General features: G+C 35.0%; 1 protein-coding gene across 3 annotated transcripts in view; it reads right to left on the minus strand.

Annotated features, from left to right (window-relative positions):
* CDH12 (cadherin 12) overlaps positions 1-21,313 on the minus strand; it is a 1,039,090-nt gene that overhangs the window by 84,432 nt on the left and 933,345 nt on the right. For all 3 annotated transcript variants that reach the window (XM_078444573.2, XM_078444569.2, XM_078444571.1), the window contains one exon: positions 11,433-11,552. In XM_078444573.2, coding sequence (XP_078300699.1) covers positions 11,433-11,552 — 120 coding nt within the window. The remainder of the gene's footprint in view (positions 1-11,432; positions 11,553-21,313) is intronic.

The raw sequence follows: 21,313 nt of genomic DNA on the forward strand, positions 1-21,313 counted from the left end.
TCAAACAGCTGACTAGTTGAATGACTGGCTGAATGAATGAATGAATGAATGAATATATAAATTATTAAGTTTACAATTGTGAATCATGCAGTATATATGCCTATTTACGTACCCTACTCATTTTCTGCCCTTGTGTCCAAGTATAGAACTAATTTATATTTATATTTATTCATAGTGAAATAACTAAAACCTTCTGGATTTGTTGCAAGTAAAATTATGAATAAATTTTATACCAAATTCCAGCGTATAGCCAATGGTTTTTGGGAGAGACTGCAGAGCATTTGTCTTAAATCCATGTGTCTTTGATAGTGGTGTTTCTTAAATAAAGCAGCATATATGAATAACAAATATAATATCAAGCACCAAAACGAAGTCTAGCATCCAAATCATAAACTGAATATACATCCACATTTTATCTGTTCTGGCCACTATTGACTTACAAAATGCTTTGCTCTGTTGCTAATTTAAACTTAACTACAATCTAGGATTTTTCCTGACCCTTGGCAGGAAATGGTTGCAAAACAGGCAAGTTCCATTTTTTTGCTACTGCTGTTTAGTCATGCATGAGTACTGACACTCTATTATTTCAATCTGTTTTTCCCCTCTTCAGCTCAGATTCTTGATGTTTCAATTCCAAGTCTCTTAACTAAGATTCTTCATCTCTGCCATCTCAGTGGCCTGGTTGCACATGCTTTCAGTTACAAGACTTCTGCCTGCCTTATAATGCTTATATTTTCTAGATAAATGCCTAGGTTTAATTCATATGCATTCTGTATTGTCCTGTTTTTGACCAGATGTCTCTTTACTCAGTTCATTTACAATATGAAAATTATATATATATATATATATATATATATATGCAATTATGTATATTTGTATATAAATTTTACTTTGCTCAATTCATTTCTAATATGAAAATTTCTAATATGAAAATGTATAAATATAAATATTATACTTTATATTGTATGTATATATATTGTACATAGATACATTAAGATGCTATGAAAAAGAGACCAAATAGGTATTTTCACACTTATTTAAAACTAGGTTGGTTTGTTTTCTGGTGATTTGTTATAGTTATCATCCAGACATCAAACTGCCCTGCCCTCCTGCTGCATCCTGTGTCTGACAGGTGACCTTTCTGTTCCTTAGCCCTCCTTTACTGTAATGCCTTTCACCTGGAAGACATCTGCTAGAATTTAGACAGAGGAAAGGGTCGCATATGGAGTTCCAAAGAAAACCACTGATGACCATGAGCCCACCACCATTTCCATTTAAGAACCACTGTCTCAGAGAAATAAAATAGGGCATTTGTAGAATTTTTTCAGAGTTGAATCTGGGAAATCAGGCAGACGACAAGTTTCAAATGTGAGAAGAGAATCTTAAAGCATTGTGGTCTATCGTAAAAGCCTGGTGAAAAATAGTCTCCTTTCCAAGAAGCTACTCTTTTTTATGGACCCCCCATTATGTACCAAATGCCTAATATTCAAAGCCAAACAGACAAAAATGGATTCCATGATCTTGAGCAAAGAGGAACCTCGCCAAGGACTGAGCTTAAGTGCTTCTATAGTAGAATGTAACCAGCAAACGGAAATGCTGCATTCTGTTATTTTGACTCTTAAGTTTACGTTCATGTGTTCATCTTTATTTTTTAGTATTTGTATATAAAGTTACAGCCTTGTCTGATAATAACTGAAGCCTAAAAAATGCATTTTGCAGGATAGCATAAATATTCCACAGCAATAATGCCACAAATTTTAATTAGTTAGCTATAATTCTGAAGTAAATCCTATTTATTAGGGAAAAAAAGAATGGAGGGGTAAATATACCTTGAATTTTGGTATGATTTAAATGTCTTGTACCTGATGGACTTTCCAGCATACATAAGTGAGACAAATTAGAATAAATGCAAAAAGGAGAAAACTGCTTCTAATGGGATTTTATTTCTGCCAATATGAATATAAATATATGGTTGAAAGAGTTATAAACTTAAAATAATATATCAAAGGACACTAGTCCACCAAGGAACATATTCATCCTCTGCAAAGACGCTCATGTTGTCTGTAAGCCCCTTAATCTCAATGGATCTCAGCTTGCTTTGCAAAAATGGGTTAAATATTCTGAGAGCATTTTGAGATGAAATAATGCAAGACTGTATATGAAGAACCATTAAATATGACATGTGATAATCCAGTATATGGCTTTACATGAACTATACTGTGAATTGAGGATTGCGCTGCAGACTGAGACATGGGACACCTGATTCAGTCACCGTTTGTACTAAAATGTATGTTTCATTCAGTCACCATTACCAAGTGTAACAGGATAATGGTGAACACTCTTCCATTTGTCGCTCTAGATCAACTTTATATACTTTTTCTAGACTTCTCTCTGCTTTCCAGCTTGTGGTTGTAATCGGCCAACTGACAAGAGATTGAATGTGTAAGGAGAACGAGGTTGGGTTTTTCTTTGCGTGGATACACCCACATTAACAGAAGACCATGGGGGAGGGAAGGGGAAAAAAAAAACAAAACAAAAGTTAGAGAGGGAGGGAGCCAAAACATAAGAGACTCTTAAAAACTGAGAATAAACTGAGAACTGATGGGGGGTGGGAGGGAGGGGTAAGTGGGCGATGGGCATTGAGGAGGGCACCTGTTGGGATGAGCACTGGGTGTTGTATGGAAACCAATTTGACAATAAATTTCATATTAAAAAATAAATAAAAATAAATAAATAAAAAAGATACACTCTCTGTACAAGGTTCTTTCATGGAATGTATACTTAATGGGTCTATGTTTATGGGATACCAAGGAGACCATAAAGAAGTACTTACATAATTAAGTTAATTTCAGATGGTGATTTGTGTTATGAGGAAAGTGAAATCAAGTGCCTTTGAAAGTAGTGCCAGAAAAGTTCTCTCTGAGAAAAGGCTTTACAGTTGCAAACTCAGAGAACTGGAGGAGGCAGACCTGGAAAGATCACAAGAAGGAGCATCCCAGGGAAGAAAGCAGGAAAGTACTTTGTAGAAGCAGGCATAGTCCCTCAAAGCATGCAGAAGAGTCGATGTGGCTGCACATCAGAAGAGTCGATTTATGCTGCTATGGGGGAAGGACAGGGCAAAATACAACCACAGAGAGGACAAGAAGAAGTAACATGGTGGCTTCAAAGATAAATAAACCCTCTGGAATGCATCTGGCAGATCAACAAGTGGGATCAAGCTAAAACGCTTCCACACAGCACAAGATACCATCAACAAAATGAAAAGGCAATCTGTGGAATGAGAGAAAATATTTGCAAATCACCTAATAAGGGGTTAATATTCAAAATATACAAGAATTCATACAACTCAATAACAAAAAGCAAACAAGCTGACTTGAAAACGGGCAGAGGAACTCAACATTTTCCAAAGAAGTTATACAAATGTCCAACAAGTGCATGAAAATGTGCTCAACATCAACAATCATCAGAGACATGAAAATCAAAGGATTACCTCCTCACACTTGTTAGAATGACTGTCCTCAAAAAGGCAAGAGATAACCAATATTGTCAGGGTGTGAAGGAAAGGGAATATTGGGCGTGTAAATTAGTGCAGCTACTGTGAAAAACTGTGTGGGGGTTCCTCAAAGAATTAAAAATAGAACTACCATCTTTTCCAAGGATATCACTTTTGTGTATATATCCAGAGAAAATGAAAACAGGATCTCAAAGAGGTGCTGGCACCTTCATGGTCACTATAACATTATTTACAAAAAGCCAAGATAAAACAACCTAAACATCCATTAACAGATGATTGGATAACAAATATCACACACACACACACACACACACACACGCACAGGAATATTATTTAGTGAGGAGAGTGAAGGCATGGATGAACATTGAGGGCATTATGCTAAGTAAAATAAGAAAGGCAGGGAAAGAGAAATGCTCTACAGTATTATTTATAGGTAGGATCTAAAACAGTTGAACTCATCTAAACAAAGTAAAATGGTGGTTTCCAGGACCTGTGGGTTGGGGGAAATGGGAGACGTTTGTCGAAGGCACAAATTTCCAGTTATGAGATGGATACCTCCTGGGGATCTCATGTACAGCATGATGATTATAGTTAATATTACTCTGTTATATACTTGAAAGTTGCTGAGAGAGTAGCTCTTAAAAGTTCTTACCGCAGAAAAGAAATGGTCATTATGGGACAGGATGGAGGTGTTGGCCAACACTATGGTGGTGATCATTTGGCAATATTTAAGTATATCAAATCAACACATTGTATATCTTAAATTTCTACAATGTTGTACATCAAATATATCCCAATAAGGCTGGAAAAAATGTTAATTATTACTTTGTGACTATTGAGAGAGAGAACGAGGAACAATGGATGAATGGCTCAATTTTACACTTACTGAGGATTAGAGTCCAAAGAAGTCCTGGGCCATTTATTCTGTTCGTAAAAGGGAAGTCATGGCAGTGAGGTCAGAGCATGAACCATACACCCCTGCCCAAACTAAACTCCAACTCACTCAGAGTGAAAACTTCTCCACCTTTCCACTTAACTCTCTGATCTTCTCTTCCACAACTCTCTTCTTTGGTCACTAGATTTCTGGTCACACTGTCTTCCATCTGTGGGGAATGTTCTTCCTGTGGTTTACTCATAAGCAGCTCCTCTCTTTCCTTCACATCTTTTCTCAAAGTCATCTCCATAGGACTTTGTTGGCCATTCTATCTGGAATTCTATATTGACTTAGTTTCCTATTGCTTCTGTAATAAATTGCCACAGACTAAGTGCCCTAAAAACAGCACGAACTTACTATCTTACAATGAGGGAGGACCAAAGTCCAACATGGGTCTTGAGGACCAAAATCAAGGGTGTGGGCAGGAAGCATTTCTTTCTGAAGGCTTTTTTATCTTCTGAAAGATGTCTTACTTTTCTGCATCTTCAAATCTTTCTTAGACTTTGACTTGCCTACCTTCCTTTTACACTTTTAGGAACACATGTAATTAAATTGGGTCTACATAGACAATGCAGGGTAATCTCCCCACCTTATCTGCAGATGAGAAAACCACCTTAATTCCATCTGCAACTTTAATTGTCTTCGTTAAACATAACATAACATAATCGTAACATAATATAATCACAGGTCCCAGGGATTAGGACATAGACATACTTGGAAGATTACTATTCTGCATACCACATATAACCCTACCCAACATCTCCTATGCTCTTTATCTACTTTATCATTTTCTCCTTAGCCTTTACTGCTATTCAAAACTTTGTAGTATAGTTTTCTTACTTATTGTGTTTGTTCTGTGTTTTCCCAAATAAAATGTGTATTCCTGAAGGTGGGAATTTTGTCTTTATGTTTTTCTTCCCTGTAGGATACCTAGGTCTAGGCCAATGTGAAGCATATGGTGGGCACACAAAATATTAATAAAAGCCATAAGTGAATGTATAATAATAAGCTTAGTTAACACAGGGAAAATTCCCATACATCCTTCAATGACCTAGTATTCTTGGTCATTATTGATGGTTGAGCATGAGAATACTCATGATATAATTCTGAATGAGATGGCGTAGTTAGTATAGATCTATGTTTATTATAACAGCTATGTTATGAAAAAAAAATCTGATTAAACGTTATTTTTGCACCTGAAAATGATCTCTTTGGAGATCACAGACTCTAGTGTTGGCCATGTCCTGATTAACCTTTTAACACATGAATTTGAAGGAAGCATTGGCAAATATATTTTAATCCTCAATTCTTTTAGGAATTGCTAATAGACGGTAGAATAGAAAAAAAATAATTATGGTTAGAAATGGGAACTTTAACTTCAGCAGTGACAATGTAAAATTCCTTTTTTTTTTCAATTCCACAACTAAATGATATTTAAACACAGTTGTACAAGACCTGCTTTTGCAGCAGTTTATATGAAAAGTTACTGAGTTGCTTTTCATTACAGTCTTAAATCAGTCTAAAATGTGAAATGGGTTTTTTAAAAGCTAGTGCAATCTTTAAAAGTAGTAACAAAAATGTTGTATCCATCACTACACAGATGAGGTGTATAATTTAAAAAAATTGTTGCCAATAATCCAATAATGTATTTTGAGCTCAAGAACTTTATGTGTATTTTATCACTACAGAGATGAGGTGTATATATATATATTTTTAATGTTGCCAATAATCCAATGACGTATTTTGATCTCAAGAAGAGTCAGCAGGTAATCTTCAGTAGGAAGAACATTTAGAGACCATCTTCCCACCAATAGCACACTTTAACTATTGTTTAGGAATCAGACACCACTTCCCAGAGCCTCTGTCCTCAGGAAGTTTGCCCTCAGTCCATCCCGGAGCCCAGCAGTCAGACTATGGATCAGAGAATTTTATCCTACGAAACCCAAGTCTAATTGTCTAAGGACCCGATGACCTCCCCCCAGTAGCTGGGGATCCATTTGAGGATCTGTTTCATCTTGGTTTCTGAATAGCAAAACACTGTGAGGCCACTGGTTATACATAAACATGCATGACGTGAATAGTCATCTCCAGCATCACTAGCTCATTGCTCATCATCTACTTTCACCCTTCCAGTAATGGGAAGCTCGCAAGTTCATGAAGCACTCCTCTTATTTATAGACAAGTATTAACATCTTTTTTTATGCATATGAAACCACACCAAGATTCTTTCTTCCTGTAACTCACACCAGCCATTGATAGCCAGTTTCCTCTCAAGCAGCACAGAACACAGCTGGTTTCTCTCCTACATAACAGCTCTACAACTTACTAAAGGCATGTATCACATGTCCCTGGAGTATTTTCCTTTCAAGGCCAAACATCCTCAGTTCTACCTGCTGATGTGTGCAATCCATGATTTCTAAAATAAGACAAGTGAAGTTCACACAGAGTTCTTGGGAAGTGAGATGATGCAGAATACAAGGGAACCATTCACTGGGGCACATTTTGAGACATGTAGTTTTACTACTCATATGCAAAATATTACAAAATAGGTAATATGTGATATAATTGCTTCCTAATTGTCTATTTCCGTGACACATTTTTCTCCCTTATATTTATCAGCACCTGTTGCTTTCCTTGCTCTCAACAGGTCCACAATCAGACTTCGTCTTCGTGCAAAACGTATTAAAGGCACGCTGACTTTGTGTGGGTAAACACTCTTATTTTCCCCTTGAAGAAAGAAGATACTCTATCTTTGTTTCATCGGGCACCTCAGTGCTCAGGTGTCTGAATCCTTAAAGACTCTATGCTGTATAAATATCAAAGGCATTTCAAACCACGAAACATTGTAAATATTTATATACTAGTATCAAGAATTAGCTCAAAATATAGTCTAACCCATGCTTCGATTATACTATGGGGCTTTAAAACACCAACACATTTTTGAAGACCTGTAAGAATAAACATCAGTCAGAATATGTAAGGAGGCTTCACTTAGGACATAGAGGCTTGCAGATTACAATTATTGAATCAAAGGTGATAGACTCAAAGAGTAAAAAATCTTGAGAAAGTGTCAATTCTCTCAGCGACACTTATCAGATTTCCCTAAACATAAGCTAGGACAGAATTACAGAGCATGAAATATCAGAATGGTGAATAAAAGGGAAAAATATATAGCTCATATGTTCAACTCTAAGACCCACTCAATTGTTTTCATATGGGTTCTAGAAATGCACATATAAATACGTAAAATAAAAACTTACACACTGTTTTTGACAATGCACGTAAATGAAAAGATAGTGATGGAAAAATTCTGGAAAAGGGTGGTAGCAATGCTTGCACAACAATGTGGATATTTTTAATGCCACTCAACTGTACCCTTAAAATGGTTAATATGGTAAATTTTATGTTATGTATATTTTATCACAAGAAAAATTTAAGTTTATAGGTTTAAAAAGGTGTTGAAGTGAAGTAAATGATGATGCCTTCTCAATTAGGGCTCAGATAATTTGGAAAATTACAGCACATCACCACCACATGATACACAAAATAGCAATATCTAGTTACCCAACTCAGATGAGTTTCTGAAATCATTCGGGGAACAATTTAAATACTTTAAAAGAATTTTAAAGGCAAATTAAGACATGAGGTCCATCACTTATACTAATATTTGTTTTCCTAAATAATCCTATTATCAACGCTATAGAAATGTTTAGCATCCTGATTTCATGCACTTGATAAAATATTATAAAGCCTATGTTTAATGTTTCATAGATTAGGGATATTTTTCTAATGCACAAAAACATTAAGCATAAAAATGTACACAATGTAATATAACATGCTAATATGACAAACATTTTAATGATTTATAAATAAGTATAATGAATATTAATGTTATTTAATGCTTTATAGATTTATCTACATTTGAAGTTTTTTAATATTTAATAATAATTTGAGGTATATGTATATGAATATATGTGAATTTTAATTCACAGTGAATAGTTTCATAGTTAAGCCCAATAATTGCAAAATTAGCCAATTTTAAAGAGAACTATTATTTCTATTTCATAGACTGCATCAATTTATATTGCTTATAAATAAGCTTGCTATACTCACTTGGGTAGAGAGGCTTTAGAATGTTTGTCAAAAAGCAATATCACTAAGGTAATATTTTTTTTATTTTCTTATTCCCAATGAATAATAAATGGCTATATTTATCTCTTCATAAATATTTAGGCACCAGAAGTTCTGATGAGACTCTTCCTTTAAAAATTATTTTAAAGTGTATTCTATACTCAAATGTGGAAAATTTTAGATAATATTAGTTTTTCATGCATTGTATTTAATAACAGCAAAAGGAATCATAAATGGAAGCTATACGGCTGGAACAAATGGAGACTATTTCTGAGAAATTGCAATTATCCTTGATTCTTGATTTACTCTTATGTACCACAAGGTGATAAATTTGACAAAAAGTCTTCTTAATGGTCGCTGTGCATGAGCAACTAGTTATCATTCTATTAATGAAGGGCCTCATCATCCACTCTTTTCCTGCCTAGTGGTCTGAGGCATTGTTAGTATCAAGACTTCTGTCTCCAGTGAAAATCAATGCTTCAAAAAATCTATTTCATTGTTTATGCCAGAATTGTTTCACCTTTAGTTCTAACTAATAAGCATCGCATAAGATAGAAATACATAGTTATTAAAGGCATACTATGAATATACAGGCTCTCCTATAAGGTAATACTTTCCAAAGGCTTTAGAATTCATCTAAAGTTGATATTGAACAAGTAAAGCCAAGGGGACAGAAATTGTTTTGACTCATATAATTATTGTCTGTTGAGTAGTAATTAATTTGACTATAATAATTCTATGCTTAATCCATGATCTCTACTTAAATTCATCGTTATATGATTTTACCATACTTTTTAGTTAGATACTCAGTACATCAATAGTTATTCCATCAATAATCGTTTCTTTATCTTTCGTCTGCTACACTTATTCTGAGTATATAAATTTACCTACTCTGTCTATAGAGTTAATCACTACACCCCAGTAAGTGTACTCTAATATCGAACCTCCCCTCCACCAATCTCTACATACTTTCTTTTCTCCTTTGTCCATCCCCTCTGACTCTGAGCAGTGCTTCTCGGAGGCTGAAGAGATCTAAGACACATACATTGCCCACACTAGTTTCTAGTTAGATTATCCATTATGGTAAATTTGGAAAATATGGGTAATCATAGAAGAAGTAACGCATGATGTGTTCATCTGATGAAAGGATTTATAATATTTTAGATAATTTTCCTTCAGTATTTGTCTATATATTGAGGTATTTGTCTATATATTTGCCTATAAATTGTCTTCACCCTTCTGGAATTTTGTGCCATCATAAACTTCAATAAACAACTTCCGCAAATTCTTTCCTCAACAATGTTTCCCTGTTTTCTCTACAAATATATATGATTTCTCAGTTAAAAGCGCCTTAACACGGATACTGCCAAATATCATATCCTCATTGCCAGACTTAATGAAAATAACTTACATTGTAGGTGTAATTTCTCCATCACGCATTCACTCTTAACAATTGACTCCTTTGGCTTTGGGTCTCTGACCCTCTTTCCAAACCAAAAGAGCTTCTACGTCTTAAACTTTTCTAGATTCTCTTCAGCACTGATGTTCCCTTCTCAAAAGACTGATGCTGTCCTTATTACAAACTACTCTTTTTTTAGGTTTATAAAAGGGAGCAACTTCCTGCCTTATTCCTATAACTTTTTGCTGACCTCTGTCCCTCTATGGCATCAACAAGGAGAGCAAGAAATGAGAAGACAGCAGGTTCAGTTGTAGAAAGTTTTTGCAGGTTCCGTTTCCACTTAATCGACTTTATGTTTCTAGGTGACATTAAAACATGGCTAATTTATTAATTAACCTATATCTAATTGGTATTCCAGATTTTAGCACACATTTGTGGAGAAGTGTTAATTTTAAAGTGTTTAGCTCCTTTGCATATAAAGTGTCTGAAATTAATTTATTTCAAATTGATATAGCTCTTTACAAATTTATTTAGAAATTTAAAAAGTAACATTAGTTAAGTATGTCAACAGTTTATTTCATTATTTTAACCTAATGTAATAAATAGTATTGAATTCAAAGTGCAATATATTATAATGTAACATACAAGAGTTCATAAAATAGCTGTCACTGTGGAGTTCTAGTTCAACTGTGACATGGGACACCTACTTTGATCACTGGTCAGCATGGCTAAATCTCCTTAAAAAAATATCTAGCATACAAAAAACAGATTCTCTAGAACAGAGGGACCTCATTTTATTTACAAGGGAATACAAAATCTTCTGGTGCATAATATCCTGTCTTTTCTATACTTTCCAAAGATTCTTATACATTTGGCTCTGAAAACTTCCATTCAAATGTTTTGACCTAAAAATGAGAGTAGCTTCAAAAGCATTGACCAGAAGAATCGTGATCTGGGTGTTTAAAGTTTGCCAACCCTCTTCATTTCCCTGCTAGAAGTAGAAGTCTATATTAATCCAAATCAAACACCCATAACCTCTGGTAAATATAGCAGTAGAAGCTCTGTGATCTTACCACGTGTTGATAAGACCCAAAACTAACTATAATTGAACCCAATCAAGAAAACTTGAAATGAATAGCTACTTTAATTCCAGAAGAACCAAAAATCAAATATGCCTAGGCTTTTGAAAAATTAAAATAAAACACATAGAGAATCCTTATCTTGGTATTGGGACTTGACACATACATGTGAAATGCCTTATATTTACACAAAATTCAATCTAGAGGAAATCATTCTATGGCAGCAAGGTAAGATCCTATCTTCTTTGGCTTAATGTACAGCACATTGGATCTTTATTGCATTTTTAGAATAGGTAACTTCCCATGCCAAGATTTAATTAAAGTTTAAATATTTGAAAGGGGTGGTGATAATGTTGTCTCTAATAAAAAATTTACCTGTCTTGGGATCAATAGAGAAATAAGGTTGTCCCTGAAGAATGCTATAAACGACTCTGGCACTGTTTCCATAGGTCGGGTCATCCGCGTCGGTGGCCTTGACCTGGAGCACATATGCACCTGGAAAATAAGACAGTATGAATCTAGCATCTTTGTTTTACAGAGCGCAAGGTCATGTCTTTTATCTGCGGACTCCATTTTCCTTTAGAATTTGGCATTGCTCCATGATTCTGTGAATATAGGCTGTCACTGGAAATGACGTAACTACTATAACCAAAATGGTGGGCAACAGTATAGCTCTCAGTGCAAATGATACATATTTTAAAAATCTATTTTAAAAGCTATATTCATTTCCAGTAGCAAGATGATTGAACTGAAAGTCATTATGATAGCTTTATTGATTTGTGCACCAGAGAAAACACGACACTGCTTACATTAGCTCATCTGCTTACTATAGATGCATTAATTTCATGATTAGGTTATCAATGGAAAAGCTAAAAGGTTTGACGGCTTACTGAAGCCTAGAGGCTGTAAGTAACTTGCATTGCTATTTAAAATCAACAACTATGTACCAGCATGAGGAACACTTTAAGTTAGGACAGAGTATTTGAGAAACTGAGCAACCAAAAATAATTGCAATTAAGACAACAGGAGCACCCCGAGGCCTCAAGACTGAATTAACCTAAGGATTCAGTGACAAAGAAAACATTAAAGACAATCCAAATTATGTTGGTGATGGTTAGAAGGCTAGAAGGATGGTTAGATGGTTAGAAGGAAATCTCTCCTGAGCATAAAGAGAGTGATATGTACATCCAAAGTTATAAAAAGGACAGAATGTTCCTATTCTTGGAGGCATTAACAGTAAATGCCCAATTTTGAAGAAAAAAAAAAAAAGGATTTCTCTTTTTCATTCAGTTATTCATTCAGTCTTTTTCTTTAAGGCTGTACAACACTGGAGCAAACTAAATATTAAAAGATAGTCAAAAAATTTAAAAATGATAACTTTCAGCACCCATTCGATACCAAACGCTTTATCTTAAGAATGCTTTGGTGAATAGTAGCTATATCAGGAGATGAATGATAGGTTTTAATTCACCAGTCTCTCCCAGGAAACTTCTAGAAGGAAAGTACACAAACATTTGTGATAGTCAAGAGCAGTAACATATTATCCTTCATCATCCATTATCACCATCATGATCATCCTGATCAATCTTTGCAACATCATTAATAATTATTTGACAAACAGGCATTGAGGATCTATATTAAAGATTCATCAAAACTATGTTCTCCTTTATGGTGAATGAATGAACATTTTCAAGACTAAATTTCCCTCTTTCCTCCCTTCTGTTATACAGTGATTTTCCTGGTATCACCTAGATCTTTGCTAGTACTGAGTTACACATGTGCTGTATAGACACAATCTACACATATTAAATAATTCTCTAATCTTAGTTATAAATGTGGTAGTTAAAAGGCTGTGGGTTGTTCTTTGAGGATATATTTGAAGAAAAGATATTATATCTGCTAAGAAATATTTAGTGACAAATTTAATAAATTTTTACCTAATTCACACCATATGCTCAATAAGAAAGACGAAGATGAATAAGACAGTATCTTGTTTTTATGGGAATATTTATTAATTCACTCCTTTAAGTATTTGAGTTTAACTTTTTTAAAAAATTAACGTAAAGCATTTCATACTACTTTTAGAGGAAAATATTTTTCTGCATACTTAGTGAAGGTTCATATTAATATTAAAAACAAAAATGTAAAAGGGAGAATACTATATTACTCATCTTGTCCTTTGTATTGACATATGGTTATAGCATTATCTGCAATAACCAAATTATGAAAATAGCCTAAAGCCTATCGACTAATGAATAGAAAAAAGAAAGAAGAAAGAAGATGTGACACACACACAAACACACACACACACACACACACACACACACTGAGATATTACTCAACTATAAAAAAAGAATTAAAAAAATAATTAAATCTTGCCATTTGCAATGATATGGATGGAGTGAGAGCATTATGCTAAGCAAAATAGGTCAGAGAAAGAGAAACACCGTATGATTTCACTCATGTGGAATTGAAGAAACAAAACAAATGAACATAGGGGAAAAACAGAAGGAAACAAACCAAGAAACAGACTCTTAACTATAGAGAACAAAGTGATGGTTAACAGAGGGGCGGTGGCTGGCTGCATGGGATAAATAGCAGAGGGAGATTAAGGAGGGCACTTGTGATGGGCACTGGGTGTTGTATGCAAGTGTTGAATCACTAAATTGTACACCTGAAACTAATATTATACTGTATGTTAGCTAACAGGAATTTAAACCATGAGAGACTCTTAAATACAGAGAACAAACTGAGGGTGGATTGGAGGTGGGGGAGAGGGGAAAATGGGTGATGGACTTTGAGGACAGCCCTTGTTTGGGTGACACTGGGTGTTGTATGTAAGCGGTGAACCACGAGAATCTACCCCAAAAACCAAGAGCACACGTTACACACTGTATGTTTGTCAAGTTGACAATAAATTATATTTAAAAAAATAAAATAAAATAAAATAAAAATAAAATTAGGACATCAATCAATCAATCAATCAATCAATAATAAAAAAAAAAAAAGCTGAGTGCCAAACAATAATTTAAAAAAAATAAATAAAAAATTAGTACTCAGTTACAATAGATTACCTTCAGTTTAGTTAAAAAGTGATTCACTAAGAACCATATAAGTTAGGGGCACCTGGGTGGCTCAATTGGTTAAGCGTCCGACTTCGGCTCAGGTCATGATCTCACAGTTCACAAGTTCGAGCCCCATGTCAGGCTCTGTGTTGACACCTCAGAGCCTGGACCTTTCTATGGATTCTGTGTCTCCCTCTCTCTCTGCCCTTCCCCCACTTGTACTCTTTCTCCCTCTCAAAAATAAATAAAAAATATTAAAAACAATTTTAAAGAACGATGTAAGTTATTTGAGAGTTCTTAGAAGGGACTCTATAGGTGTTTACAAAAACACAATTAAACATCATTATATCAGCTTGTTTTGCTCGATGTTCCATGACTCTTTCCAAACTAATGCAAAGGACAGAAATTTCTTATTCCTTTCATTGGGAAGACTCAGTTATTCATCTGGAGCAGGCAAGCCTCAAAACACTACCTTCTTCACTGCTGGGATAGCATGCCAGTTCCTCAATTAAACTATTACTATTAAACTATCGCACTATTAAACACTAAATACCCAAGAGGTAGGAACAGGAGGTTACACTTGGGCACTAGGTAAATGTGCAACAAGGAAACAATATAGTCAACAAAAACCAGAGTAGTCTTCTTATATGTAGAAGTCATCTTGGGATTTGTTCACTTATCACCTAAGTTCAGGATGACAATGTAACCACTCCAAATGTTGAAGTTCAGAGAGACTGTAACTCACAGAGAAACCATTCCTTTACCCCCAGACAGAGACAGAGAGCAGAATATAGGATTGACAATATTGAATCACTTCAACTTTCCATGTAAGGCTGTTCTGATCAGTAGTAAATTAATTCATGTAATGTTTAATAACAATTAAAGCAAATAGCAAAAAAGTTATTTTATACTAATAAATTTTAAATTTTAAGCAGTCACTCAATGTGTGTATATATATATATATATATATATATATATATACGAACATTATATAAGTTAATACCATATATATGCACAAATATATAGCAGAGCAAGGAACAGAGAAAGTGAACCCTGAGAGGTTATAGAATTAACACATAGAAAGAACAGTAATTAGGAGCAGTCCTTTTGATATAAAATGCGACTAAATAAGAGTTTCACTACAATACCTAAATACGGGTGAGAGTTCATATGAGAACCAATTCGGATATAATTTTAAGTGTACACGTATTTACCTGTCAAAATGTATTTGAAAAATGAGTTCCATATTATAGATTCACAGTTGTAATATGATATCATCTCAGTTCTTGCCAATGAACATTCATATCTTTATAAAATTCTAACTAAAAAAATTTTTTTTGAAGAGTGATACATTACCTACATGCATTAACTTAAATTCGTTAATGTTTTTATTTCCTCTAATTGATGTTGAAAATGCTAATAAATGGCATGGTGTTTGAGTGAGTAATTCCGATTTGAGAATTCATACATATGTATCATATGGTCAGGCAATACACAGAAACCCATAGAGTGGTTCACTTATTTCCAACGATTTCTCTCAAAGTTAAGAGCATGTATTCACCAATTCAGTCACTCATTTAACAATGGGGATTAAGGAGTGCACTTGAGCACTGAGTGTTATATGCCAGTGATGAAGCACTAAATCCTACTCCTGAAACCACCATTACTCTATGTTAGCTAGAATTCAATAGAAACTTGAAACAAAAAAAAAAAAGGAAAAAAATTCTCTGGTTTCCTATAATTTGTCAGACACACTAATCAGAGTGTCAGGGAAGAAATATGAACAAAGCTGAGAGGCCAAAATTCTCAAGGATAATATTTTGTCTAGAGAGGACTCAGAAGAGGAACAAATATTGAAATACACAAATATATAGCTATAGCCATACATACAACTCTTCCAACAGGTATTTTATCTTTACCTTGACATACTATCTACTTATGCAATAACCGATATTTCAATTTTTATTTGGATGAAAGAGATGGAACTTTTCACATATTCTTGAACTGTACTCTACTCCTTAAAAAATATATTGGACAGTCATGTTATATCAGCACATAACCATAATTAAAGTAATAAATATCATTAAAGTAATAAAAATATGGAATACTAAATTGAACCAATCTCCTTTTAGTGGACACTCTACTTAGAGAATTGGGACGGGGGGTGTCCTATTATAAACAAATGTGGAATTGGTAATCTCCTACCATTGAGAGAGCTAGGTCTAAAAGTATATGAAGCAGACATGTCAATATATATTGTCGTTGACTCCCAAAAAGGTTGTAGTAATTTACATGTCTACCAACCTGGTATATTTTCCAGTATTCTCACCAGTATTCATTGTTCTTCTTTTGTATCTTTTTATATTATGAGTGAATTTCAGTACCTTATGTATGAGTCATTTTTATTTTGTGTGTTTGTGTGTATGTATATAAACCTTACTCAAATTCTTAACCTATTTTACTTTCATAGTCTATATCTATCTGTTCATCTTTAAAATTATATTTACTGGCTCATGGGTGCCTGGGTGGCTCAGTCGGTTAAGCCTCCGACTTCAGCTCAGGTCACGATCTCACAGTTCGTGAGTTCAAGCCCCACGTCGGGCTCTGTGCTGACGGTTTGGAGCCTAGAGCCTGCTTCAGATTCTGTGTCTCCCTCTCTCTCTGCCCCTCTCCCGCCTGTGCTCTCTCAAAAAAAACACTAAAAAAAATTTTTTTAAAGTATATTTACTAGCTTATTTTGACTTGTAGTCTTTTTTTTTTTTCATTTTGTGTTCCAAGTGGTTTTCCTTTATGTTTATCAGTGTGTGCATATATGTATCCTTCCCTCAAAAATATTATTCTATCTGTGTGGCTGATGAGATTTGGTGGTTTTAATTAATCTCTTCTTCTAATCTATATTCAATGAGCATATGTGTTCTGGAACCTAGAGTAGGTGGGCTATCTGGTTTTCATAATGCAAGCACACGTGGCCTACTTCTGCTCACATGTAGGTCATGTGATAGTCATACTCTATTTATTTGATTTCAAGAAGATTAATATTACCAATAGGGATGAATTTTTAAAAAAATCCAACACAATGCCTGTGTTTTAAAATGAGAGAACTGAAACCCAGTGATGTTCAAATCATTCTTGTTGACACTAAAAGAATGTCACCAACACATTCTCATTCAAAATGGTCGAAGAGATGGGAGCAGAGCTGAGCCCTCACGATTTCGGCCCAAGTAGACATCAACTTACTGACTGATTCGTTTCTTCTTTCAATCCACAAATGTTCAGTGGCACACACCATACACCAGGGACTGCTCTCAACAAACCATAAAAGAGAAATTCATTGCATAGCTATGTATTCAGGCAAATGTCACCTCCAGCAAGGCGTTTTTATATTCTATGCATTTTTTGCATTTGGGGTATGAAAAATGTGCTAGAAATATGTTGAAAATATAAGTGGACTATGTATAATTTATGGCTTCTATAAAATCATTTTTTTAAATTTTCTAGGTGAATAAGCATGTTCTACTCATTGAATATGTGCTTTGTTTTTCATCACCCCTGCAACTGTCTCAACTAGTTTGGGCCCTCACTTTCATAACTGCAATGCTGAGAAACATTCTAATTGCTTCCTCCTCCAGCTCCTGTCACACAGGAGCATCACAGTCATTGTCCCATAACACAAGGTTGATCATGTTACTCTCCTTCTTTGAAAAATAAGTTAAAAATTTGGGACACCTGGGTGGCTCAGTTGGTTAAGCATTTGACTTTGGTTCAGGTCATGATCTTGGGTTCGTGAGTTTGAGCCCTGCATCGGGCTCTCTGCTATGAGTGTGCAGTTGGTTTCAGATTCTCTGTTCTCCTCTCTCTCTCTTCCCCTTCCCCGTTCATGCTTGCTCTCTCTCTCTCTCACTCAAAAAATAAATTGAAAAAACATTAAAAAATAAATAATTAAAACAAAATAAGTCCTAAAGGGTTTCTATTCCTTTTGAAAGAAAAATCACCTAAACTCACTGGCATGCTATGAATAGCATGATAGGCATGAGCTTCAAAATCCCTGTAGATTAATTTCTTTATATATACATATAGTTTTAAGCTTATTTATTTATTTAGAGAGAAAGAGGGAGAGAGAGAGAGAGAGAGGAAGAGAGAGGGAGAGAGAAAGAATCCCAAGCAAGCCCCACACTGTCAGGACAGAGCCCAACACAGGGCTTGATCTCACAAACTGTGAGATTATGACCTGAGCCAAAACCAAGAGTGGGTCTCTTAACCGAATGAACCACCCAGGAGCCCCCTGTAGGTTAATTTCTGACTGTGCGGCCAGGGACCCCGGGCCAAGCTTGTACATACTTCGTTACTGTGGAGTTGAGCCTCTTTCATACCTCTGTATTCTTGCCCAAGTGATCCTGTGACCGGAAGCACTTTTGCCTCGACCATCTGGAAAAATAGTACCCACCCTTGATGTCCCAGATGCACTGTCACTTCCACGAATGCTTGTTTTTCTACTCCCAAGCAGAGATCATGTGTCCACACCTCTGTATTGCTCTCAGTCTCAATACGTTTTGATTTTTTGAAACTCAATACAATATGTTTTTTTCTCATGGGCTACAAAATCTTTTACATCAGCCACCCTTCCATATTCATTATTTTTATACCCAGTCTGTCATGACATAATTCCCAAATACATGTTTATCAGCTGGATACATATAGTACTCACATGTACACACAAGACACAAATTCTATATGCATCATACTCTAAATGGGGGATCTGGCAGCTGGTTGTGGCCTTGAGGGTACTTTTTGACACTAAATTGTGAGTCTAACTTGTCCTGAATATCTAAAGTATGTCACTGTTCTCACTTAAGAGAGCAGACCAAGGTGAGTGACATTACATTAAAAAAACCACATAAGCAAGATTTAGCCACAGTATGAAAAGCACACCCATGGGGAGTTAATGACAAGTTGTTTTCTTCTGAATATTTTTAACCCTTCTCAGGATTGAAGCATGAAAAGGAAAAAAGGGACAAATCATATCTAGAGAGACATATGGTTTTCTTTCAGCTCTTGCCTTATGTAGACATTGCATTGTAACCAAGATATAATACAATTCCAGTTAGAAAGGTATGGAATGATAAAGACTCTAGAATTGCTTTCCAAATAAGATTGGAAAATAAATATGCATTTTATTACCTTAAAAGACATTAAGCAGCAGAGAAATGTAAAGCAGAAAGGCTTACAGAATCAACAGAGAGAGAGCATGTGTGGGTAAGTGTGCATGTGCATACACACGTGTAAAAGATCCTACAAAGGAGTTGGATAGTATAACACATTGAAACATGAGATGTGCTAAAGCTAGGCTTAGCTCTAAGGTAAAATTAAGCATAGACGTACAGCAGGTGAGTTTAGTCTTTAAAGTAACTGGGTCTTTAATCAATTTTGCATTAGCTCTCACTGCACTACTCACGAACACTTGGCTGTTAGCTTCCTTCTATGGATTCTCGTCCCATGTTTGCCCTTTAAAGCTGTAAATGGCCCCTCTGTCCTTTTTATCTTCACCAGGGGCTGCATGTAAAGCTTTTACAAGGATTACTAAGAACACCGATTCCTGGGCCTCCATCAGAAAGTCTTATTTAAATGTTTGTGGGCGGGCTAGGTATCAGAAAGTGTTAAAATCTTCACTGATCAGTCTGATGAGCCGAGTCTTACACAATTTCACCAATTAGGAAAGGCTGAATTACTTGCCATTGTGATTATCATTTGTGCCTCAGGAACCCGAAAGCCTATGTTCGAATCCGAGATTGACCACTAGCCAACTGTGTGACTTCAAACTAATTATGTAACCTCTCCATTTTAGTTTCGTCATATGAAAAGAAAAGGAAAAAATAGTACCTATCTTCTAGCCATATTAAATGAGTTAATATTGATAAAGAAGTTACAATAAAAGTTTTCCACCTAGTATGTGCTATTTAATGTGTAACAAAATAAAAGCATGCATACTTATTTTCAATGCCTGTCCTCAAGACCTCCTTATTGATATTCATATACTGATCTGGACTGTATCTTCGTATGTTGGAAAAACGTGATTTGGGAATGTGTATTTAGAATACATTAAAATACAAACAAGTAGAATATGACAATATGGAACCACTTTGTTAGAGACCCAAGAAAGAAACGTTTGTATACTTGTCACATTTGCTTGAAATAATCAGAGCTTTTAAAGATTAGTAAAGATAATATGTCATAGAAATCCTCCAGAGTGAATTGTATGCCCTCTTCAACTGCACTTCTAGGATAAGAACAGGCACTTCGGTTTTATACTGCCTTCAACAATGATTCTGCTCAGCCTGGCCATAGAACATCCCTTGGCAAACCTGGACGGTGGCTTTGACATCCACTTACGATTTGGTATTCAGTCCAAGGACCCAAAAGCACTCTAACATTATAAAACTTTTGTTCTAGATACGTACTAAATATTTTAGGCTATATGTATTTACACCTCGTGATTCAAATGTACTTTGATGGATATGACAATCCATTTTTACGAGCACTTTATCTCTCTGTTGTGTGCCAAGAATTCTATACCACATACACCAGTAAAAATGCTAATGACTGTTCCCAGTGACACGCTAAATTCCAATTACCAGTGATGATACAATGTTGCCTCCTTTGCGCCCAATGTAATTGGAAATTATTTTCATGAATGCTGTCAGGAAATTCCATAGAAATCATGATGAAATATAAGAGTTTGGAATTCATTCATTCAGTGGCTTTTAGCCATAATTTTCTAAGCTTTGTATTTTTCTGTGTAATATTGTATTCTTAAGGATAAAAAATGTTTTTTGATTAAATGCAGTTAGCCAAGATATTAAGGACCAGCTAATGTAATTAATTATTTGTTTAACACACACTCTACACTCCTAAAATTATTTGTTTTTATTTGATCGATGATTCTGCCGTGTTAAGGGTAAAATTTAAAAAAATATGTCTATCTACCCATCTACAGACCTTCCTCAACCTACAATTAGGTTACATCCTGATAAACACATCCTAGTTGAAAATATCTTAAGTTGAAAATGCATTTAATACATGTGACCTACCGAACATCATGGTTTAGCCCAGCTTAACTTAAATGCTCTCAGAACACTTACATTAGCCTACAAAATCATCGAACAAAAACTTATCAAGAGGCTGTCTGTACTTATC

Source organism: Panthera onca, chromosome A1 (genome assembly GCF_046562875.1).
Source record: "Panthera onca isolate mPanOnc1 chromosome A1, mPanOnc1 haplotype 2, whole genome shotgun sequence".
Lineage (NCBI taxonomy): Eukaryota > Metazoa > Chordata > Mammalia > Carnivora > Felidae > Panthera > Panthera onca.